This window comes from Heloderma suspectum, chromosome 5 (genome assembly GCF_057233095.1).
Source record: "Heloderma suspectum isolate Gila_16-S chromosome 5, 16-S_ref, whole genome shotgun sequence".
Lineage (NCBI taxonomy): Eukaryota > Metazoa > Chordata > Lepidosauria > Squamata > Helodermatidae > Heloderma > Heloderma suspectum.
Window position 1 is genome coordinate 46,705,276 of NC_139462.1, and position 25,654 is coordinate 46,730,929.

Sequence of the window (25,654 nt, forward strand, 5' to 3'; positions counted from 1 at the left end):
TACTATACCTGTCCACTTCCTCAGCCAGGTGCCAATATAAAAGCAGCCAGGACCTCTTTTCTTTTTCTTTCTTTCTTTCTTTCTTTCTTTTCTTTTCCCTTTTCTTTCTTCCCTTTAAGTTCCCCTCCTGCTCATTTTCACAATGTGTGGGGAGTGTAGGCTCTTGCCTCAGACATACAGCCATTAAACAGGAAGCACCTGTGCACTGCCTATTTATGGAACAGGTGGAAGTGACCCAGAGGCTATGGGCACTGTCAATGGGAATAACACCGTCAACCAACGAGCCATTGGCTCATGCTTGGAAGGGGTTTTATTAATGAAGGGAACAATCCTATGCATGTTTAGACAGAAAAAAGGCCTACAAGGCCTGCTGGGAGCTGTAGGCCTTTTTTTCTGGCTAAACATGCATAGGATTGTGCCTTAAGAAAATGCATTATTTTGTCATGGTGGTCTTATAGGCCTTGCAACGTGCAACTGAAACATTAAATAGACATTGTTTGCACTTTAGTCAAGAATAGGAATGACCTCTTTCTCTATTCTGGGGAATTTGCAAGTACAATAATTATTTCACCTGTTCTGAAGACACATCATAAGACTGCAAGGTTTATACCTGGTTTAATAAATCTACAATAATTCCTGCCTTCTTATTTCCATATTCATGATCAGAAATCACAGTGGTGCAGCATGCAGGTCACAGGGTAAGGCCACAGCCATCATCCACAGCAAGCATGATGGGAGTTGTAGTCCAACACATCTGGAGAGCCCCGAGTTAGGGAAGGCTTGGATAAGTCTATATGATTTGCTTGTCTCCACATGCAAAGATCTTCATCAGATGATCTTCCCCTGGTGCCCCTACCACAGAGGTACAGAGAGTGGCTACCAGTGAAAGGGTCTTCTTAGGAGTGGCACCCTGATTATGGAATGCTCTCCCCAGGGAGGGTCACATGGTGCCTACTCCAATGTCATTTTTGCCAGGCTTTATATTTGTTTAATTTAATCTATTCTATCTCTGCTCATGGCTTTACCTCTTAAACACCCTCGCCCCTGCCAGGGCCCTGATCCAGATCGGGGCCCTGTGATTTACTCTTGTTCTTTTTGTTGCCTTTATTTTGTTTACTTTATTTTTAAATGAAATAAAATTTCAGAGTAAAAAAACCTTTGCACAATTGCTAATAGTGTGAACGGTGTCATGTCTAGTTTGGCCCTATGGTGGTAACAGTAACAGCGAGTGATGACTTGCATACATGTAGGGGTGTACGAAACCCCGCTTACCTGGCTCCGCTGGGGTCCGCAGGTGGGGGAAGGCAATCCATTTCTCCCCCCTGGAATCCCGCCCGGCCGGCTCTGCTCCGCGGCCAGTCCGCAGAGCCGCCAGCCGGGCCAACCCGCAGTGGGGCCTCCAGCCACTGCCAGGCTGCTGAGGACGCAAATGGTGTCCTGTGTAGGGGATGCCATTTGCGTCCCTACACTGGCCCGTGATAGGCTACGTATATATTTACGTAGCCTATCATGGCGAAAGCAGGGACGCGAATGGCCGCCAGAGCTGCTGCCGGAGCCGCAGCCAGGTAGGCTCTGTTTTGCGGGGCTTTCGCGGGGTGGTGGGGCCAGTTCCAATTCATTCACTGGAATTCGGCCTCCCTGGGATCCGTGGCGAAACTCTCTAACATCCCTACATACATGAGACAGTGTGGTTTAGCGGTTGGTTTTCTGAACCTAGGGCTAAGGTCAGCCAGGTTAAAATCCCCACTTAGCTGTGAACCTTGCTTGGTGGCCTTGGGCCAGTCATTGTCTCTCAGCCTAATCTTCACAGGGCTGTTGTGAGGATAAATGGAACAGGGGACACACACAGCCAGTTCTCACATAAGGTGTGTGCCAGATACATCCCATGGCCATTTTGAATATTTATTTTGAGTACATGACATCTGAACCCAGACACTGTAGATTAATTGTAGATTAAACAACACACAGTTAACCTACAATTAGTATTTAGGTTAACTGTGGGTTGTTTAACCCACCATTACTCTATAGTGTCTGGATAATGTAGCAACCCCAGATTGAGGGTTGAATATTCAATAAGGCTGCAGAATGCTCTTGACATGTGCCATGGCAAATCATGGGTTAACTTGCTGCCATTGCATGCAAACAGCCGCATTGCCTTGAATTCCTTTGAGGAAAGTTGGGATATAATTTAAAATTAAACAACTAATTAAAAATAAAATCATCCCTACTATAATCACACATGGAGTTTCATAGCACCTGATATCAATTCAAAAACTGAGTTCCTTTTAATGGACAGTGTACACCTTCAGCTGACAATGATCAACCAATGAGTCCTCAAGTGATGAACATGCATATCAAAATCAATGCACAGAGTTACACAATTCTAGCAAAGCACTTTTTGATGGTGAGATCTGATTAAGAGCTCAGTTGTGACTTGTCACAAGAAAGAATGTGTATTATGTGTGTGCATGTGTGTTGTGTATGTATAAGTAAAGGGGATCAGGAAATGTGCTTTCATACAATGGCTTCTAAATGGGTGAGTCTGCTGCAGCAAAAGCAACAGTCTGGTGGCTCCTTAAAGACTAACAGATATCTTCCCCAACCTGGTACCCTCCAGATGTGTTTGGCTACTGCTAAGTTGCTAAGACTGTTCCTCCATGAACTAGAAATGAACTACTGTAGTTGTCAGCGGATAGATTTTCATTAAAATTCCTTGCCTATATATATATGTGTGTGGGGGGGTATCCTTTTCACATTTACTTTTCTGCTTTGGTGACATTCATTTAGCTGAAGACCTAGGTTCAGTACTGTAACACATCATTACACAATACAGTAAGTGGGGAGGAAAGGTAATGTTCTCCTTTCCTCCCTTCCACTCTTGCTAGTTTCTCACAATTTGTTTCAGTGGGATTTTTAGGCAGCTAAAGATCTGCTGGGTCAGACCTTTGGGAGCAAAGCATTAAAGGCAGGTGTTGGCACTAAGAAAAGCATCCTAAGACTGCAAAATGCCTGCAATCCGCCCCCCGCCACCCCCTGGCCCACTCCCCTTTTAGTCTAAGTAGCTAGCATATATTCTTCTGTTTTCATGAACTCTAATGATAATGAGTGAAGCTTCACAAATGGAAGACACAACCTTCATAATTAGTCGAGCCGAAGTGTTGAAGGGAATGAAATGAGGCTTGTTGGCTCTAATGTCAGCGACACAGAAGCCTGTCTGTCTGGAGCGTTCCCTAAGGTTCAACGTCTGGGGTGCTCTTCCCACAAACACTGGTCACCCGCTGAGAGTTTGAATTGAATTAGGTTACATTATAATTGGATTTTCCTAAGGCAGTGCATTAGCATTTTCCATGATCTCACCCTTATTAGCCAAATCGCTAATCAGGAGTAGCATGGTTACTCGGTCTGCTAGTTGAATTATCTGCTGCTATAGTGGCTGTTTAAGCCAACTTCCTACCCACGCACAGAGACTGATCTTTCCCATCTTCCTTTAAAGGATACTCTCACATTATTCTCCCACGGCTACAATTGCAGCATGAGTTTAACTTGCACGCGTTTATTTTAAAAACAGATATGCTCTGGAGAATTATCAACGTGAAGAGTTCATTTTATTGTCCAACAGGGTCGGGGTGATTTGTCTCCCTAATAACTGAATATAAAAATGAAGCTGTTGAGGGAATCAGTTTAATTGCAAAGAAATCCCTAACCGTGATGGTATTCTATTGTGGCTCAAACACTTAACACACCTAATCCTTTACGATTATTATTTTAATGACACCATCAATGTCGATGAACTGGAATCCAAATGAGTTTCTATGAATGTAGGAATTATTTCCAGTATGTTCACTATGAATATGAAAATGCATGTGAATATGTATTTTCCAAAATTGCCTGACAGACACCTCTATTTGGGGTGTGTGAGGAATTTAGAAAAGTATTGCTATGTAAAGTTGGAGTCGGAGATGGAAGAATTCCAGGTTTGGTGAGACCATCCATTGAATATATGACCAGTACAGTGTCTGAGACTTAACTCTTCTACAAGGCTAAGTTCTGGCTGAATGCTGTAAGGACTGCCCTATTAAAAGAAAAATAGGTAATGCCATAAACAGATTACATCCTACAGTATATTCCCAAACATCTGTCATGTTTATTTCTTTCACATATTAACATGCAATTATATTTAGGGTGCATTAGATTTATTTTCAAATTGAATACCAGAGGCGAATATGTTTAACAATCTTTACTGAAATTGGTAAATCTGTTTAGCCACAATCTAGTGCACAATTACACCTGTTTAAATGTCACTGAAATCAGTGGGAATTAAATGCTCCTAACTCTGTGCTGGACTGTGGTCGTAATAATCAGCACAAAATATTGAAGTAATTCTAGCAATGTTTTAATTATACAGTGGAGGTTGGTGGCTCTGAGTTTGGTGGGGCTGTGAATGTATTCTGGGTTACAGTCAGAATCAGACAGAACTCTAAAGGAGCTATCCAAGGTGCTGAACCTATTTTGGGATAGGGCCCAATGAAATAGGAGCCACCAGCCTCCACTGTATATATGGGTTAGCATCACTGATACTGAAAACTACACCCATTTTGTACTTTCATTTTCTTTCAACAGAAACCTGAGATTTGACATCAGTGTAGACAAGATCATGTTGTCTTTTATTTAAAAGAAATTAAAATCCAGCAAACAAGGACAGGTTATCTTTGGATGCAGCCTTGAGCCACTTACTTTGTAAGGAGCTTTACCAATAAGGATGAGGCCGTTCTGACAAACTAGCCTGAGAACAGCAAGCAGTGTGACAATCCATTTGAGCGCATTCTTTCCCCACCTCTGATCCATCTAATCAAATGTAGCCCATCAACCGCCTATAGCGACCCAACAGAGTTTTGGTAAACCATAAGCAAAAGTAGCTGTGTTGGCCATAAATTTTTTTCCAAAGTCCATATTAGTGTAATACCTTTATTAGGCCAACCAAAAGGTCACCCAAAATATACAAGCTTTCGAGACCTCCAGATCTCTTCATCAGGCAAGATGTTACTAAAGGGGGGGGGTGAATGGGACACCCAGACTCGATGATGGAGTTATGGTATCTGCATGATCAGAGTCCCAAGATGGGATGGGGGAGGACAGGTCTGTAGACATTCAAATTGGGCTCTAACAGGTCATGTGATGGTTACAGGTTGGACCTGGAGTTGTCCCTAGGAATGCTGGGAGCAAGAAAAGGGGGAAGTTTGATTCCCCCATTTAAAAAAATAAATAAAATCCAGTTGTTACTCATAAGCGTCTCTGTCCTGGGTGAAACATGTAGGCCCCTTTATCAGTGGGACACAGCCCAAGACACTGTATCAGTTTGCTGCTTGCATGAGGAATGCATAAGCATGGAGATGGTTAAGCCCATAACCAACAACAGCATGTCACTTGTGGGCTGCATTTGTATTGGTGGGTTGTGCAGGCCTGTTTAGCAGAATGCCTTCAGAACTCACTTTAGAACTCACAGTGGCAAGAAATGATTCTTACGAATTAAATAAAAGGGTTATTGGACACACACACACACACCGGTACTTGAAACTGTGGCAGTCAATCCAGTGCAAACATTTGCAACAGTGGGCAGTGAAGGGGGTTGCTAGCAAGATCCCTGGCACCTGCTGTGTGATGATTGGGGGGGGGGGACAGTTAGATCATTTTAGCGCACAATCCTATGCAGGTTTAGACAGATGCTGGCTGGGGAATGCTGGGAGTTGTGTAGGACCTTGCAAAGCACCTCGGATAACTCCTTTAGAGTTCTGACTGGCTCTGACTGAAACCTGGAGTGCATTCACCACCCCACTGATATCAGAGTTATCAGCCTCCACTGCTCTAATCTTAATGGTCTTATGGAGTGGAGGCACACCTCTTTAAATGGCGATGAGTATTACTTCACTTAGTTTAAAATGCAATGAGCTGGGCCTCCTTGTTCATTCTGCTGAATGAGGCCCTTCCCTGAGTACAACACTTATTCCTGTCCCCCTTACCTTTAGGCACTGGATAGCAGTGGAGATGGAGGATGAGGGGTGCTAAGACCAGCACTATGCAAGTGCATGATTGTGGACTAGACAGTCATCCCAGGGCTTTTCTACATATAGCTTTTAATCTGCACCTTTACCGGGGCTTCTGCTTCTGGATTCTTTGCAGGATTAAGATCAGCTCCCTTACACATATTTTTTTTTCTCTGCCTTTCTATATGTTCCCTTATACAACCACTAGGTGGCACTGTGGTATAGCAGAATTGTGCAATTACATTACATGAGACTTTCATTCCACCATTTCTAAATAATACCAGACTTGCCTTGTTAGAAAAAAACCCGTGATAACGGCTGCAAAGCATGGGAGAGGCTCTGGAGGATGACACCATCATGTAAAGGACCTGCAAACTACAATGAGTGAGCAATCACAAGTGCACAATACAAAGCCTCATGTGGAAACGCTTCCAGTGTGGGTGCCAACTGCTGACGTTAGGCAGGAACAAATCTCACAAGCAAGTCTGCACTTGCACAATGCTGGCTGCAGCACTCACCACCACCACTGCCTCTTTCTGGTGCCCAAAGTTAAGAGCAGGACTTCCCCATGCAGTAGCCACCAGAGGCTACACCTAATAAACCCCCTCACTGCCCTCCCAACACTGAGAATTTTCCAAGTTGCTGCAGACATTTAATTTGACAACAAATGTGTAGCTGGAAGGAAATCTGCTTCTCCACCACAGTCACAGAAGTCTCCCCACGGATGTATGTCATATACATGCATATTATATAAAGTTCACTGCAATAGGAGAAGAAAATGTAACAGCAGTTACAAAGTGAAATCTGCTGACTCTTGGGTTTGCTCCAGTGCGTTTTTTTCATGTGCTACAAGTGGGAAACATCCTTCTCTGAGGAGGCATCTATAAATAAATGATTACAAATGTCAAAGAAAATTAGACATTTACAATACTCCATCTTTTCTGTCTCAAGTTTTCCCTAATCTAAAGTTTTTAACAAGGTATTAACATATGTCATCATCATAATCTCTAATAATGTGTTTTAGAGTAAACCAAAGCTGATCTACAGCTCATGTCATATCGATACAATCCCATCATGGTAATTCTGTATCCCTTTTGTGCATGTATACCTTACAGTGCACACAATGACATTTGTTGCGGTATTTTGGATAATACAAAACAAAAAGCAGGAAATAACGCTAGAAAAGCAGTATATGGAATGTGTAATGCACCCCAACAGTTATCAGTGCACTTCAACACCTATAAAAAGCACTATCGTATAGTGCCACTGAAATGCAGCATGACAGAAAGGGCCGGATCACACAACACGGCTGGCTCATTTAACCCACAATGTGTGTGCTGGGTGTGTGCAGCTGCCATTTTGATTGCACAACCCCCTTAATCCATTCTAGAATTAAGTTGCAACTGTATTTTTACTGCCAGGACCCAAGACCTGAAAGAAGAGAGGAGATCAACCCTCACTGTCAGAGCTTCAATAGTGGCACATAACTATCAGAGTCTTGTGGATAGCTGCTTACAAGAATCTCTCTACAGGCCCTTAAGAACACTCTTTCACCTTTGATGAGACTCATGTCCAAGTTAGGGACATGTTATAGTGCCATGGGTTTAATTTATCTTCTAGGTTTGAAAACCCTTCAAGCTTCTGATCATATTCCAATCAAATGCAGGTGCATATTTTTTTTCTGACAATAGTTCTGCTATATAACTTACACATTGAAACTTTCTCAATACTTACTGAGCTTCTTCTTAGGATGTTTTACTCTAACTGTACCACAAGCTTATCCATCTTATTTATTTGATTCATATCCCACCTTTCCACCCAAAAATGGTTCTCAAGGCAGCTACCAATAATAAAACCGAGATTAAAACAAAAACTTAATTAAAGCAATCATAAAAACAAATAAATTAAAAGCACAATTAGAAACACAACCATAAAAGAAATAAACAGCAGTCAATCCAATAGAACCCCCTTCAGCAGCTGACCAGCTTACATGCCAGAGGCCTGCCTGAATCAAAACATCTTTGTGTGCTGGTGGAAGGATAACAGAAAGGGAACCAACCTAGCCTCCCTCGCCAGGGAGTTCCAGAGCCTGGGAGCGCCACAGGGAAAGCTGTCTCTCACATCACCACCAAACAGGCCTCTGATGGTGGCAGGACTAAGAGAAGGGCCTCTCTGGAAGATCTTAAAACCTGGGCAGGCTTATATGAGAGATTGTGGTCTTTCAGATGGCGTGGCCATAATAACTAGTACTACGATCTACTTGGTAATTGGGAATCAGGGGTGGACCTAGAATAATTTATTTGGAGGAGTGAAGAAGTGGACTAACAGGCACGCACACGCGTGCGTGCACATACACACACACACACACACACACACACACAGAGTTTACCAGCCAGAAGACCTACCAGCCAGTAGGTCTTCTGGCTAGTAAGCTGTGTATGTCTCTCTTTCTGTGTTAGTTCAGTGGCTCCAGCTTGCTTGCTTGCTTGCTTGCTTGCTTGCTTGCTTGCTTGCTTGGAATTTGGGAAACACACACACACACACACTTTTTAAATTTTAGACCACTTGCAGGCTTTGAAATTGTTAATTCAAACATACTATGATTGTTTGATAATTAAATTGCTGTGATACATGAAGCTATGCTAACTTTTCTGCCAGATGTGTGGTGTAGCAGGAAATGTTTTTGGAGGGTCACCAGCTGTCTCTCGCTATCCCCTCTCCCCCCTGGAGTTATCCCTCTTTGGAAGAGGCAAGTGAGAAGTGTGTTCAGGACAGCCACACACACGAATACACACAGGCACAGATTAGGTTAATCTCTGTTACAAGAGCTTGGTTCAACTTGATCTTCTAAGGGCACAATCTTGTGCTCATTTAGACAAAAAAAAGTCCTACAACTCCCAGCATGCCCCAGCCAGCCAGGAATTTTTTCTGTCGAAACCTGCACAGGATTGCACCCTAAGTCTCCCACAGGGCAATCTTATGCAAGTCTATTCAGAGCAAGTCACATTGAATTAAATGAGGCTTGCTCTCAGATAATGGGGCATAAATTTCCCTGATGTTGCCACTATAATTCCCGAAGATGTTTTCTGAATATTTCTGTAAGATACTGCTATAAGCTTGCCCATGGATGACAGAATCTATATCACCTCCCATGGAAGTAAAGCATTAAAACAAGCAACATGAAATATTTCCAGGAGTCCTGGCTTGGCTCAAGAGAACAATTTAAACTTCCAAAATGTTACATCTAGATAAGCTTGTCATTCAACATCTGGATTTATAGTCGTGATGATATACATTGCACTGCAGGATAAGTAACCAAGTCCAGCAATCCCAGGAGCTTACAACTGAGAATAGAGAGGTGAAAATAAAGTGAAGGCAATCTAAGGAAGTAATATTCTGATCATCAATTGAGAAATTATCACCATTTAAGACAGTTACAGGATGGATACTTCTCCTTTAAGGTATGTGTACATCATATATTTTTGTAAAATTTGTAAGATATGTAACTGTATCTCCTTCACCTAAGAATCATACCTGATTTCGACCTTAACAATTTTACATAAATTGAATGTGTAACTAAAAGATGGAACATAAACTGACCAATCAATACATTCTACATGATCAGTAGCTGAGCCTGAGCCAAAGGGCATATTTTCCACTGAGGTATGTAGCAGCTGGGAAAGCACCCCTATTTATGCAAAATTGTGGGCAGGCTGTGAAAAGAGGCAGAAGTGTTCGCTTGTGGGTAGAAGGGATTCTGGTTTGACTCACCCTGGTTGACTTCCTGATGCTATCATGTAGCCCAAGGGTGTGAAATCCAGTTCTCCAGGATTTCCCAGATGGCCATGGCCCCTTCCCTAGATCCCACTCCCTTTCCCCAACTGTTGATTATTTGGTGGTTTCCTCATTTTTCCTCATTCTACAAACGTTGAAACGCCTCTCCTAAGGCTTAGCTAGTGGCAGTAAGAGCTGTAAGCTAAGATACATTGGTATTCTTGGTGTTTGCTGGTATTCTTGTGGTCCCCAAGAGCTTCTCTGAAACAGGATTTAGCCCTTGGGCTGAAAGAGGTTCAGCACCCCTGATCTACCCAATCTGATGGGCTAAGTAACACTGGACAGTGATCATGTTCCTTATATGATTGATTGGCTGAGTTCGTATTCCCAGGAAAGGGGGAGGGGGGAATAATACCAAAGGAGCAGCCAGTCAAGGAACCAATCCCCAAATTGGGTAGCAAATGACAAATACAAAGAGATTTCAGGGGCATTTTATTCCCCCTCTCCCATATTTCACCCCAGAATAGTCACAGGTAAACATTCAACACAACCTGTTAGTATGTACCCAGTCCTCCAGCAGTTTCTCTGCCACTAGCTTCAAGGAAGTTAATGTTTCTGTGGGTTAAAATACTAGCAACTGTTTTGGCTCCACGTTTCTGAGGGCCTTTGGGTAAGACACCCTCAATGGTCCCCCTCTTCAGTGAACCTACCTTCTCACCACCATTGTCACCAGCTGCTATTCCTCCTCATCCTCTTTCTCACGATTGCTATCACTTACTTGCTTGACAGGCAGACAGCCAGGGAGCAAATAAAGCAATGGTATCTACTGCCCCTCCTTCTCACCATCACTGTTGTTTGGGCTAGAGTGAGAGGAGCTGAACAAACAGGTTACAATGGTGAAGAGAAGGAACCTCTAGGAGGTTCTTGTCAGTGGGCCCCTGCTGGCGTGTGGGCCCTTGGCAGATGCCCAACCCTACTCTTGATGCCTGCTCTGCCTATTAACATGGGCTTATGATACATGAGAACCCAGAGAAGTGGAGACCTAAAAATGTAGAGGAATCAGTTTATTAAGAGTGACACAATGCATTTTGAGTTGAGACTCTTCATCAGAGCAAATGAACCAGTTTCTTCAGAAAAACTGCTTCAAAAGTCTTACAAGCTAAATAGGTTTCCTGTACTAGTGCCTTCCCTCCTTCCCTTGTCTCAGTTTATGATACATGAGACAGTTGGGACCACGGTAAGTCCTGAGCTAGAAACTCAGAAATCTCTAATCCTGGCTCGACTGTGACCATTTATTTCACATCTTGTCATTGTTTACATAAGCCAAGTGTATGGAAACATTGCCATAAATGAGTAATCTTCTATACCCATGTTGCAAAGGCAAAATGGCTCTGTGCAATGCAAGACATTGATGGCAGTTTGCCAGGCCTCAGGTGATAGAGGCAGAAAAGAAGGAAACCCAATGAAATTGTGGTAATCGTTATAAAAATAATGCGTTTTCCAGATTTTCAAGAAGTTATCAACAATGATTAAACAACATTTTAAAAAATCAGAGCTTGGATAATTTCAGATATCCTGGCAGACTGTAGCAACCCAGTCACAGCAATTTGCAGATAGAGCCCAGTGTTTCGTTTCAACCATACCTGAAAACTATAGCCTTTGACCAGGGACCCTGGCTCTTTGACCATCCTAAAAGCACTAGGAAGTAGGTCCCATTGAACTCAGCCGGACTTACTCTGAAGAAAACACATTTCGGATATTAAGATCAGGCTGCAACAAGTTAGCGTTGCAGCCCTCAGATCCTGGATACATTTGCAACTGGCAAAGTGAGAGACGGATGGGAGAAGCGATAAGTAAAACAAAAATGAGCTTTCACTTAAGCAGCATTTGCAACCGTTTCATTTTTAAGGGTTAAGCAAATCAAACACTCCCAACATCAACTCTTTCAAGGTTGTGGTGGCATATATATTAGTGAACAAATAACATGGAACTAATTTTGCAACTCTTCCAGATAATGGATGAGAAAGCAAAGATTTTCCACATGTTAAATGAATGCCTCATGAAGCCAATGGGGGGAAATTCCCATTAACATCTGGGAATTTAAAGTATATTACTAGAATACCAGCATTACCAATGCCATATGTAATTGCAATGCAAACCAGAGATAGACATGTTACTATAAAATGCTTTGATATCTTCCCGACGCATCCTGAGTCTCATACCAGATCATTACTATCCTTTAAACTCTTTACAGTCACCTTGCCCATTAACTGTAAAGTAGAAAATGAATAAATCTCAGAACATTCAGATGTGAAGGATGGGTTGCTGAAACATAAAACCATGCTACTGTTTAAATCAGATGTGCTTTTTTATCATTGTGCTTCCTTCTGACTGACATTGTGCTTCCTTCAGAGAAACTATAAACTCTTGCACTGAAAAGACTATCACTGAAGGCAAAATTAGAGGCCACAAATAGTACAATATTCAAGGAAGTACAGTTTTAAACACACTGCTTTAATCTAGCATTGTGAAGAACACAATGATTTAACTATACACAATAAGCCTTATTTGTGTTATCTCATTCATTGACAGATAATTTTAAATGATTTGAAATCAAGAGGCCAGTTCACTAGCTTTGTGGCTCTGTACCCAAGTTAAACTATACCCAAGTTAAGGTAAGATGTGAGATCAGAGTTTGTGCAGCTTGTCCTGCTCTTTACCTCAGAGAAAAAAGTAATGTCTGAGCTGGGAGATGATATATCAAGTTTACTTAAAATCTCCCTTATGCTATGAGATAGAGACCATTTCTACATGAGGCTTTTATTGCACATCCATGATTGGTCACTCACAGAAGTTTGTAGGTCCTTTACATAACGTTGTCAACCTCCAGGGCATCTCCTGTGCTTTCTGATCTTTATCCCGCTTTTAAAAAGCTCGGCGATAACCCAATAAGGAACGTTAATCTGATGTATTGTCTGTTTGCAATTGCGCAGTTCCGCTATAACCACTGCACCATCTAGTGGCTGTAAAATGAAACATATAGAACTTGCCGAGAAAGGAATTCCCTGATTCAAAGCACGTGACCACCCATGTAAAGACGCTGACCTTAATCCCACAAAGAATCTGGAATTAAAAGCCCTGGTAAGACTGTGGGAGTTTAGCCTCATGTGGTAAAACCCAGAGCCTCCTTGGATTTTGTTTACATTTATATCCCACCTTTTTCCTATGATGTAATTTTACATAATAGAAAACTTATAGTCCAGCAACATCTGGAGAGCTACAACTCCCATTAGCCCTGACCATGGGCCATGTTGGCTTGAGCTGATGGGCACTGGAATCCAAACATCTTGAAGGACACACATTCCCCATCCCTGATGTAACTGAAGGCAGTGCACACAGGGTTCCCAGGTGGCCCCCCATCCAGGCATTGACCAGACCAACACCTGCTTAGCTTCAGGAAGGTGGCTGTATCATTTGCTTCTGACTGTACTCTCGGAAGTGTGAAGTCAAAGAGATCCCATATTCAGCTGGTTATCTGCTCCCTCCCCTAACCCCATAAGGAGGGAGTGATAGTCAGGGAAGGGAATGTGCAATATTGAAGCCAACTCTTGATCTCCCTCTGGGTACAAACCTGGGGGCTAAGTGAATCAACTCTTTGTACAGGTACTGTCAGATAGAGACTGTAGCACAATTGCCCCTCATACAGAGTGTCACCTCTTCTTTGAGGTACCTTCCCCCACACTTCTGGTTTAATCTACAGCATGAAATCAGTATGAAGGACATTGCTCTATGAAATGTTATACGGACACAGCTTACTGAAAACTGCCATGCTAACAATATCAAGGAACAAATCACACCTCTCCCCTCTATTAGGGGCTTACCGCTCATACTGATTCAGTTTACAGAAGCTGCTGGGAGGCTGGGTTTAATGAGACTAGAGAATTAATTAGTTGTAGCTATATTTAACAAAAATCAGCAGCGTAAGACAGGAGTGCTTCTGGACATGATTGCCATAGGTTACCTACTATACAGAGAACCTCATCAGCTCTCAGTCAGTTTGATTCCCTGGAGTAGCAAATGCACTGGGAGAAGAAGCTTGTGCTATATCACAGGCATCGAGTGCAATACCAGTCAGCAGTGTGGCAAATCCCTTGCAAATCCCTGGTCCACTTTTTTGCTGCCACCCGTTTGCACCAACACTAGGTGTATGATGAGTCATGAGCTACCATCACCTCTTCCTGCTTATCATACCCTGAAGGAAAAAACAACAACAGTACAGCACTCTTGCACTGCATTGGGGCTTTCCCCTTGTGCGAGTACATCTCTGGCAGTCACTGCTGTAGCCGCAGGACAGAGCATAATGTCAGATCCCATTTATGGAGGAAGAAAGTGTTTTATTTGTTCCAGTTCTGGGAAGCCCGTCCTACATTTTCCTTCCACTGACAAAAGTTTGTAGCTTCTGGACTCTTGGAATTTAAGTTCCAAATTATTGGGAATAAATGGATTTTTCCTTTATAGAAACAGTCAATTTTTAAAATGTGAACAATAAGGTGATTTAGTTTGGGGAAATGGATGCTCTTTTGTCAATTGGCTCCTCTTAACATATGCTGCATTTCCATCCTTCAGCTCTACTTGATAAAAGAAAATCTAAAATTTGTAACTGCCTGATTTTTCAATCAGAATCCATCTTGCAGATATAAGTGTCTATAGAATAAAGTTACCTGGTATGAAATGTAAAGCTCCTGCTACATGCTTGAAATAACACATCTGCAACATCAGAACTGCTCTTTTGCTTTTCTGTTTTGCCCCGTTTGTAATCCTAACTAGCTACTCCTTAATCCCAAAGCTTGTACTGGCAAACTAAGTCACTAATGGCCTAGAAAATAATACGTTTAGGGAAGAGGCAATTAGTGGTATTCCTTCATCTGTGCACCAAGTGAGCTATAGATTAGCCTGAAATAAAATATGACACACAGTCAGATCTTTAGCAGTAAGACACCCAATCATTAAATGAGGGTTTTCATGGGCTGTGGTTCCTGAATACAAGTGCTGGGGGAGCGAGTTCTTATTCTATGCCCCCCACAAAATGGACTTTTGGAAGTGAAACTGACATTGCCTGCCAGAATCACAAGTATGCAAAGAAAGCCCCAAGCAATAAACCTCTTTCCCAGACAATTTTTTTATTATTAAAAGTAGGTTCAGGGAAAAGCTCCAACCCCATTTTTAAACTGTCTCTTCAATTTTGCACAGTTGGAAAAGGAAGGAAGTCAAACTGGCTCACCTGCCAAAATAAGCTGACATTCATAACACTTGTTGGAATTCTCTTGTCCATTGTTTCTGAACCCTTCATCTCCTCCCACAATTTAAAACAAAAACAAAAACCACCAATGTCAAAGAAGAGCAATTGCTAGTTAGACTGAAAGGAAGTCAGCTGACTTTTAGATCCAGCAAAATATATATACAGAAAAGATAAGGGCCAAGGAAGCAGTGGTGTAAATGACTATTCCTGTGATACCTCTTCTTTGTTTGTGCTCACATCTCTCACCCATTGACAGATCCCCAAGACCTATCTTCACATTTCTCTATTCTTTTTCATCTCACACACTTTTGCAGTAAGGAGGAGCCAAGAAAACAAGGCCAGCAGGGTATTTTCCCACCTCTGGATGTAATTTTTGGGCTCTTCTCCAACCAGTTAGCTTCATCAACCCTGCCCTGCCTAGTGAATGCGACCACCTTATTATATGCTAAGAAAAATGTCAATAATGGAATTTAACGAGATTATTACAAGGTGCACTTTTTTGGGCACAGACAGAAAGTCTTATGAAAGTTTCTTCCCATCTCACCTGTTTCCCATACTAGTGTGTATGAGAGAAAGGGGGGGGGGCATGGCCCCACCCACTACCAGCTCTGGCCCAGCCCACTTTAGTTTTGGCCCACTCACATTGGTTTTGGCCTTGCCCGCTGCTGTCATGCAGCCCCTGATGAGTTTCCACAGGGACAAGCCAACACTTAGGTTGAGAAAGTTTCCCCAACCCTGTTTTAAGAGTTCTGGATTCAGTCTGAATCCCAGTAAGAGGTTGACACAAACAAAATATCAAGATGGCAAGACCCTGTGCTTGTCCAGGAACTGTAATGCATGCTTGAGGAAGCCAGAATTGGCCCAGGGAACCACAGGTTTTTTTTCCCCTCAGGACACTCCCATGGTTGCCATGGAGGGCAGCCAGTTCCTAGCAGCTAAGTGGGAAGAATGTCTAGGCTGCAGAGATCAGAGGGACACAAACAGACACCCTGCTCCCCACATTTCAACCACCAGGATGCGCCTGAGGTTGTCTCTTTATGACACATCAGCCTAAAGTAGGATGACAGGAGGAAGATAAAGGAAATGGACAAAGGGAGCAGATTAATGGCTTATGTTCATCAGCACACATAATGCATTTTCTTAAAAGAGCTTCTTAGTATTACACAGTACAGCCTGGCATTTATTCCTGTGCTACCAAAACCCACGGAAACTCCTTTAAGTTAATATCCTGCATATGTGAAGGGCAGAGGGCGTATTAAATGCATCATTAAAGAAGAAAAATCATGTATTTTTTTTAAATGAACTTTTAAGTGGTTGTTAAATTGTCTCCATAGCCTAGAGCTGCAGACAGCTTATGCTGTCTCCTCACTCCTACACTTTCGGCTGGGAGGAGATATATTTAATTTCTGCGTCTTATTAAAGCACTTGTTTGGAGTGGGCCACAAGTTGAGGTATTAACTGCTGATAATATCTAAAAATGAAGCCTTCTCTTGACCTCTCCTGCCGCCTGGCCGCCATCCTACTTTGAACTGTGCTGTCTAGAGAAAAATGAATGGAGACGGGTGACAGCATATTACTTTAGCCACGGCAGGGCAACTACAGTTTCTGTGGCCACAACTAAAATGTACCAGGAAGATCAAGCTGCCTGATCAGGAAATATGTGTGTGTGTGTGTGTGTGTGTGTGTGTAGAGGGGGAGAGATAGAAAAAGTGGGGAGAGCACCAAAAAGGCAAAAGCAAATAGAAATATACTGTGAGGCAATTCATGGGAAAGAAGGTATATATAAAAGCCAAGCATATTTTGAGTACAAGTTCAAGCAGTCGATAGGGGACATGGGTGAGGATACCCTGCCCTGAGAAGATAAGGGGGCTCAAACTACTAATATTTTTCTTTTCTTTTTCAGAAATCAAACATGTGGGATGATACCCCCTACCATGTACTTTGCCCTTTCTGTGCTCCCTGACAAATTTCTTTTCTAGTGCTGCTACTGCAGTGATTGTGGAACTCCCTCCCAGGAAGGCCTTGAGCACCATTTTCTTGGTGGAAAGGGCAGGGTACAAATGGAATGAATGAATGAATGAATGAACTATTAGCCCCAAGAAGGCCCCACCTTGCACCAACATTGTTATCATTTTGGTGCCAGGCCAAGATGTTTCTATTTATTTAATTTTATTTCAACGTATTTTAACATGCTGTAATTTATTGCAGAGAGCTTCGACTATTGGGCGGTATAGAAATGAAATAAATAAAATAAATAAAATAAATTTTGATTTTTGCTGAAAGGTGGCACAAACACCTTTTAAATAAATAACTAATAAATAAACATGCACACAAAGAAACATTTTGACCAATTGCCTCTTGAGTAACAGTGATTATCCTTGATACGTGCATGGCTAATACATATATGCTTTTTTTCTGATAAACTGCCTTGTAGCATGTTTCTGAGGCCTGCCTCCTTGGTTACTTCTGATAAGAAATTGGAATAGTTTTCAAATGCTGATTTCAGAAGTGACTTCACTGAATATATCTGTCAAGGAGAGCAGGAGAGATCAAGAATAAATGTAATTAAAATGTTTGTGAAGAAGGGAAAGAACCACTGTATTATGTGCTCATAGAACATTTATTATTTAGATTATTCTTTTAAAAATGTGTAAAGCTACCCAAGGCAGTTACAGATTTGTACTGTTGGCTTATGGTGAGAACTGTGGTTTAACAAACCCTGTACATTTTCAACTGAGGCACGTAAAGGAAGGGAGGAGGGAATGGAAAGAGGCATAGACACAAGGCTACGTTTTGGCTAATAAACCATGGTTTATTTGCCATGGTTTATTAGACCAAGATTGTTTGTCTGAACTGGGATACCATTTGTGAATTTGAACACCTATTATGAAATATTTTATTATTACACTTATAACCCACCTTTTTCCTCTTGCAAGAAACCCAAAGCAGCTTACATGGTCCTTCTCCTCCTCCTCTCCATTTTATCCTCACAATAATCCTGTGCAGTAGGTCAGGCTGAAAGTCAATGACTGGTCCAAAGTCACCCAGTGAGCCGAGTGGGGACTAGAACCTGGATCTCCTGAATCCCAATCCATCACTCTAACCACTACACCACAATGGCTCTCAATATTCTTCATAAATGTATAAAAATATTCTTTATAAATGCATACAACTCTGTCTTGACACCTGTAAGATCTAAGTAATCCAGTGTAAATAATGAAGTACGCTCATAGACTAGAGTACATATTTATTTGTTTGTGTTTGGAGAACCACGGCTGTACCAGAAGTTCTTTTAAGGCTAAACTACATATAATGCTGAAGGTGTCACTTCAAGAAGCTTGAGGTTTCTTAAACTGGAAATACCAGGCACAGGGGGCGCTCAAGCAGGATCAAGACAATGGTTCTGGGGATGGTTAATCTTTTCCTTCCTTACAGTGGTCCCAGCAGAAATCTCTTACTATTAGCCCCAGGAAGGAAGCTCCCCTTGGTGCCAACTGAAGCTTCCTTCCTGAGCTTCTGAGCTTTGGGGGGGGGGGTCCACAGCCGGGGAGGAAGAGTAACCTCCCTTCTCACACACTTCTCACATACCTGTTATTTCCAACTAAGAAACGAATTCATGAGACTTGAAGTGACATGTTAACATCACATGTACTTTGGCCCTTAAAGGTAGATGAACCTAAGTTGTCTGAATCAAAACCCCTAGTCTTCCCACTGCACCTCCTCACTGCCTTGGACTGTTCACAGTTTCGTTCACCTCTCCATACCTAAGGTAATATTCTTACTTATTTACTTGATCACTTATTTCAGAGTTTATTTGCTTCTCTTTTAACTAACTTCATGCTCCCGTTTGCCCCACTAAATTCATAAATAAATCAAAGATTGAAGGAAGTTTCATACACTTTCCAAATACCTTTTTTCAAGGCTAAAGACTGGTTTTCCCTGCCAAATCCATGTGTTTCCTTGGGGACAGCTGGCTGCAAAAGCCACAACTTTATAAACTCAAATTGTTAAGCACTTTCAGCCAGCTTGATCTCCTAGGTTAGCTGGTTCAGCAAGGCTAAGCTTTACGCATTCGAGTTATTAAGTACTTATAAGGGCTGCCGAGCTTTCAGATGGAGAGCTTACCAGGCAATCTTACAGCTAAACAACTCATGAGCCATAAGAAGTTTTAGTTTTAAGAACAACAGGCAGTTTATTGGATACTTGAAGCTGACTTTGGGCGACCATCGGGTAGGATCTGTCAGGCATAACATTCTGAGCAAATGAGGGTGCTTCCAGATGAGGCTTTATTGTGCAATCACTCATTCATGGAATTTTATAGGGGGGTCCAGATTGGACCAGGGTAGGCATGGTTGGGCACCTGCCGAGAGCCCACACCCCATCAGGGGCCCACTGACAAGAGCTCCCTGGACTTGCTGTTCCTCTTCACATTGTGACCTGGTTGTTCACCTGCCTCTTGCTCTGGACCAGACAACAGTGATGGTGAAAAAGAGAACAGTAGATGCCCCTGCCTACTTTCTCACTGTTTCTCTGCTTGTCAAGCAAGCAAGTGGTAGCAGTGATGAGAAAGAGGATGAGGAGCAAGATCAGCTGGTGACAATGGCAATGAGAAAAGCAGGGGGCCCTTTGGGGGTGTTTTGCCCAAGAGCCCTCAAAGGCCTGGAGCCGGCACTGGGTCCAAACATCATCCTCTTCCACTTGAAACGCGCCTGTATTTTCCCACCACTTTGTCCATCTTTTTTCCTTTCTGTTAAGGATGAAAAGATGGAATTGCTGCACAATGTCTGTTGGTTGTTAGCACTAAGAACCCTTTATCACCCTTCTACTCATCCATTTGCACAAAGTCATAGAGGGTTTCAGAAGTGCATAAAATACACTTTCTAACCCTGCAGTACATTTTGGTATTGGCCTTAGGTCTTCTCTCTGACAGTTCACACTACTTTCGGTGATCAGCCCAGCATCACTTTCAGCCATACACTCTGCACAATTGGATTTCCATTATCGAAGTGAGGGAGTGGTACCATCTCACCGACACTTCTCATACTTCCGATCAGCTCTTGATCATCAACTCTTCCCATACTTCTGATTAAGGGATAAGGGGTAGTAGAGAGATCATATATGGAGATTCTTTAATCAAATTATGAGTGAACCATGTGTATGAACATTATAGCACATGTGTACAGTATAGACACTGGTGGACACAAGTGGGACTCACTAAGTTTATCTACCTGCTGTGTTTCTGCTTGTCTATGCTGCTGTAAAAGGCACAGGAGAATTCCAAGCTGGCAACCCTACCTGAGCTCAGAGTCCGGTCTGCATTACAAAAGCTGGCATGACCTTAGTTCCATTTTCTCTCCTGAATTTGCGTTATCCAAAACTCTTCCCATAAGAACATCAGAAGAGCCCTGCTGGATCAGACCAGGGATCCATGTAGGCCAGCATTCTGTTCACACAGTGGCCAACCAGCTGCTTGCGGGAAACCCACAAGTGGGACATAAGCGCAATAGCACCATACTGCTTATGTTCCCAGCAACTGGTATTGAGAGGCATACTACATCTGGTACTTTATATAATCATTCTTATTAGTAGCCATTGATAGCCTTATCCTCCATGAATTATTTTTACTGTATATGTCACCCACAACCAACACAGAACACATGCCTCTTGCCCCTTCTGGCACAGAATGCAGGTTCAATGGCCATGATGCCGTTCCCCTACAACTAGTTCAAAATTATGTTCTAGCCCCAAAACACCCACAGATGCCTTAAACTGAGGCCAATTTGTCCTGCCCAGGACCCGGTTGGGAGGCTCTGCGATGTAGTCAGTGGCTCACTCTTCCTGGATTTCACCCTACTGTGACAGGATTATGCAGGACTGGAAAACATGTCCTTGCCCAATACAGCAGAGAAAGGTGGACCGATTTCAGTCTTGCACGTACTGCTTTTATCCACGTGGTCTACGATGTGTTTTAAACAGATGAAGCAAGAGCATCAGGATAAGGATCAGGGCTGGGTTCAGAGATTGGCATCATCGGGCACCTGCCAAGGCCCATATGCCAATACTGGGCCCACTGAGAATCTCTGGAGCTTCCTGGCTCTGCTGCTCTTCCTCCTTGCTATTGCTACCTGTTCACATGCCTTCCCTGAGCAAGCAGTGACAGAGATGGAGCAGTAACCTCTGCTTGCCTGGTTCCCTCAGCCTTTCTCTCTGGGAAGTGGTACCAATTGGGCCCAGAAGGAGAGGAAAGCAAATGAGCAGTGGCAACCATAGTGAGGAAAACATGAGCTTGTTCAGGGAAGGGACCACTTACAATGTCTTGCTCATGGTTCCCCAGACCTGGAACCAGCACTAATTAGGATTTTTTTTTTTTTTACAGTTGAGGCATAACTAATCCATGTAATGAACTGTTAATACTCTGTGTTAAGAGAGGGCCGATCTACATTGCGCCAGCCATTGCAATGAATGCGGTGTCCCGTCGGGTTAAATGCTCTCGCATTAAAACGTGATTATTCACACTCACCCATTTTCACCGTTGCAGTGCTTCATCGAATGCGCAAGCTCGGTTCACGCTCGAGCGCTGTGCTGCTTTTCTGCACGCGCTTGTCTGATCTCGGACGCTAAGCAGGGTCAGCCCCGGTCAGTAGTTGGATGGGTGACCGCCTGGGAATCAGGCTTCCTGCACTGTGAAGGGGGTTGTTCTATCCCTTCCTAAGTTTTACCCCCTCCTATCCCCTGCTCCAGATATTTTTTTTAAATTAAGGCGTTATCCTCGCAGAATCGGGGCTTCTCCACGATGTTTTTTTTCCTAATTCAGGCACGATCTTCGAAGATTTGAAGTTGTGAAGCTTCACAACTTCGAATCTTCGAAGATCGTGCCTGAATTAGAAAAAAAAAACATCGCAGAGAAGCCTCGATTCTGCAAGGATAACACCTTAATTGTAAAAAAAAACATCCGGAGCGGGGGATAGGAGGGGGTAAAACTTAATCTCATTTGAAGGGATAGAACAACCCCCTGCTCAGTGCAGGAAGCCTGATTCCCAGGTGGTGGCCCATCCAACTACTGATTGGGGCCGACCCCGCTTAGCTTCCGAGATCAGACAAGCGCGCGCACATCCAGCCCTTTGCTTGTTGCTGAGGAAACGGGGGCTGCTGAGGAAGTTATGTGATCAGTAGCAGGAAGAAGACATGGGGCCGTCGAGAGCTGTGATTGGACAGGAGGGAAATACAAACACTGCCATACATGGACAGGCAATGTATGCCTGTCCATGTATGGCCGGATACGGTAGCGACTATGGCCGGATACGGTAGCGAAGGCAGAAAATCAGAGCACATTAAGGGGAAATACTGGAATATTAGGGTATTGAAAGCGGGAGCACGGAAGTGGGAAATTCTGGTTCCAATTCGAGGTGGGTACTGCGTAGTGTGAAAGGCAGGCAGTGGAACCTCATTGGAAGTGAAAAAAGGCAGTAAGTGTAGATCCAGCCAGAATCTGCACTCTTGTTTAAAAATACTACCTACCTCAGATTAAAGCACACCTAATCCAGTACTCTTTGCAAGAATCCCCGTAACTACCAAGCACTGGTTGGTCCACCAGAAATTAGCCAATAGTTTACTGGTGGACTACATTCTCCTTCTACCCACCCCTACAATACAGCATTTGAAACAATAACATTATCTTCTCTAGGGGTGCTTTCAGAAAACTGTGAAGAAGAGGAACGACATGTACAGACAGGCAGACTAGAGAAATGTATTGTAAGATTTTTCTCATGGCGCAAGAAGTTATTGCATACTAATTGTACAATTACTTGATGAGTCATAAATGAAGATGTCCAATGCCAGGGGTGGACAAATTATGGCCCTCCAGATGTTTTGTCCTACAGCTCCGGGCATCCCTTGCCATAGGCTATGGTGGCTAGGGCTGACAGGAGTTGTAGGCCAAAATTTGTGGCAGGCCACAAGTTGTCCACCCCTGGGCTAGCCTAAGAGAAGACAGAACAATTTGTGATTGCTAAGCAATATGCATTACTCTGCTACAAGGCTGAGCTGAGGCTGAACCAGCCACACACCTGAAAATGATGGTTGTGGCAAACAAAGCTGGGAGTAGGGTAAAATATATCACAGAGGGAAGTCCAGTGTTGGACTCAGGAGACTGGAGGGCCTTCAGTGGCCCCCTTAAAATGGAAGGCACGCAAACAATGATCTTACACTGCCTCTGGCCTTGTTCAGTGTGAAGTGCAAGGGAAAAATTGTGGTGGTGTTACAGTAATAGGGCCTACAGTGACCTTGGCATCCCAGCAAATGCCTGACCTCACCATCCTTTGGACAGGCCCTAGGAAAGACGTTGGCTGATCTATGCTTCCTATAGTCCAAATATTAGATGAACCATTTTCCCAATGGCCTATCAAGACATAGACAAAGCATGGTACATGCTCAGAAGAATGTAATTCCTAGGTCATTCATTTTCTTGGGTGTTCATGAAAGGATTTTTGTGATTCTGTAATGCATATTAGATACCTGAAAGTCACTTGGTAATATTAAAAGCTGTAACGCAGATGCATCATATTTAGCATCTGTAGCTTCAGCCACATGTATGTATTGCAGTTTTACAAAATAAAGCTGTATACAAATCACGCACTGGGTACTTATGAAAGTTTACTAGCTATCACAAAAAAAGGCCCCATTAAAAAGAAAACTCTTAAAAAGTGTGTTCAGTACAGCTGTTGCCTTACCATTTGCCTTGTGCTGCACATCTGGCGGAAACCGGTCAGGAACATACCATTGATAGTCTGGCTGCGTAGAACAATAAAACATTATTACAGCAATATGGACTTCATAGACACTTCAAACAAAAGAATAGCAGCATGGTAAATATAATTATACTGTGAAGCTTTTCATTAGTCATCCCAAAGTAATTTGCCCCCAAAATCCTCCCTCTTATTTTGATCAAATAATTCTTCTGATTAAGTTTTTCAGCTGTTTTTCTTTTTATTGCTATGTCTTTTGGATGGCGGGCACATTATAGAAAGGTTTGTGTGAAACCTCCTAGATCCCACAAATCAAAACAAACTTTATTAACATTAACAAATCAGGTTTCTGAAAGCCTCATGAACCTTGAAAAGGAACAGGAGAATACAGGGTGAGATGGAACGCACCTGATGCTATCATAAACAGTTAGGTCTCTAACTACAGTCAATGTCAGCTGTTAAGAGGCTAAGAGAAACCTGGTGTGCATCAACGTGACAGGTGAAGGCGTTCCAAAGGGAACTTGTTTGCAGTTTGTTAGAATTCTTTTAAAAATCTAATGACCTCACGAAACAGAATTCTAACCTCCCACCCTGGTGGCAGGCAGGTCAACATTTGAACTTAAAAATAATTTTGTCAAAAATATACTGTAAGGAAAAAAAGGGATTGGTTTTGCAAAGCCATTGTGTGAGACTTCAATAAAAAAAATACTGATGGTCTTCTTTGAATTTCAGATCCTAATGGAAAAACTAGAATAACGTTTGTAAAGCAGCTTTTCAAAATTAGAAACAGCAAGAATACAGTACAGCAATGTTTTAAGCGACCTGGTACCCTTCAAATATTTTGGACTACAATTCCCATCAGCTCCAGCCAACATAGCCAAGATATGGAATTATATGAGTATTGTTATGATGATGATGATGATTTTAATTCAGTGCCTTTCTAAAAAAGAAAAGGTCCAATAGTTATAGTCCAAAACATCTGGACGGCACCAGGTTTCTGACCACTGCAGAGTTGTGTTTTTAAAGCAGCAGAAGTGCCATCTAAGTGTTCCAGTCATACTATACTTGATTCTTTAAATCTATATTGAAAAGGGGAATATGGGAAACTGATATTATTTGGAATACATCATTAATGTTCTCTTTACCAGACAAGGCGATTCTTACAGCACATCCTCCCTCTTAACTTTCCCTTAATCACCTATTTTATCCTAATTGTGAATCACCCCATTCCTTTCTAGTTCACAGGCCAGGGAAACTCTTTGTTGATGTCACTATCAGAGGCAGAACTGCTACAGGGCTCCAATATATTTAATATGCAATGCTTTTCCTATGAAGAAATCATTTTCTGAGCTGGTGCAGGAGGAATGTTCCTAGTCGCTTAACCGTCATGTGCTCCCCACTCCCAGCACTCATGCCTCTCTTCTAAGACATAAACTCCCTCCCTCCTCCCTGCACACCCAATTAGGTTCTAACTGTTGTAAACTGTTACATCTGCAGTGATGTTAATTATGGTTACAGCTTGTTAGGGTTCCCCCTCTACCCAGGACCTGAAACCATGCCTTAATGCTGGTTTCATACCCACTGGTTAAGAAGTAACCATAGTTAATATTGCTGCAAACATAATGTTCATCATTCATGTAATGTGGGTAAATCCACCAGAGGACAGCTCCGCTCCAAAAGGGAGGAGGTGGAAAAGGAAGTCTGTGATCCATAACCTGCTTCCAGTTGCTTTTCCATGGTTAAGCAGTTAGGAATGTCATGACTTGGTTTGAATGTAATGTGAAACCAAAGTTTAG

General features: G+C 42.7%; 1 protein-coding gene across 1 annotated transcript in view; it reads right to left on the reverse strand.

Annotated features, from left to right (window-relative positions):
- Positions 1 to 4,180: 4,180 nt before the first annotated feature.
- TNIP3 (TNFAIP3 interacting protein 3) overlaps positions 4,181 to 25,654 on the reverse strand; it is a 106,950-nt gene continuing 85,476 nt past the window's right edge. The window contains exons 13-14 of the mRNA XM_084855941.1: positions 23,844 to 23,904; positions 4,181 to 6,922 (exon numbers count right to left, since the gene is read on the reverse strand). Coding sequence (XP_084712067.1) covers positions 6,888 to 6,922; positions 23,844 to 23,904 — 96 coding nt within the window. The 3' untranslated portion in view covers positions 4,181 to 6,887. The remainder of the gene's footprint in view (positions 6,923 to 23,843; positions 23,905 to 25,654) is intronic.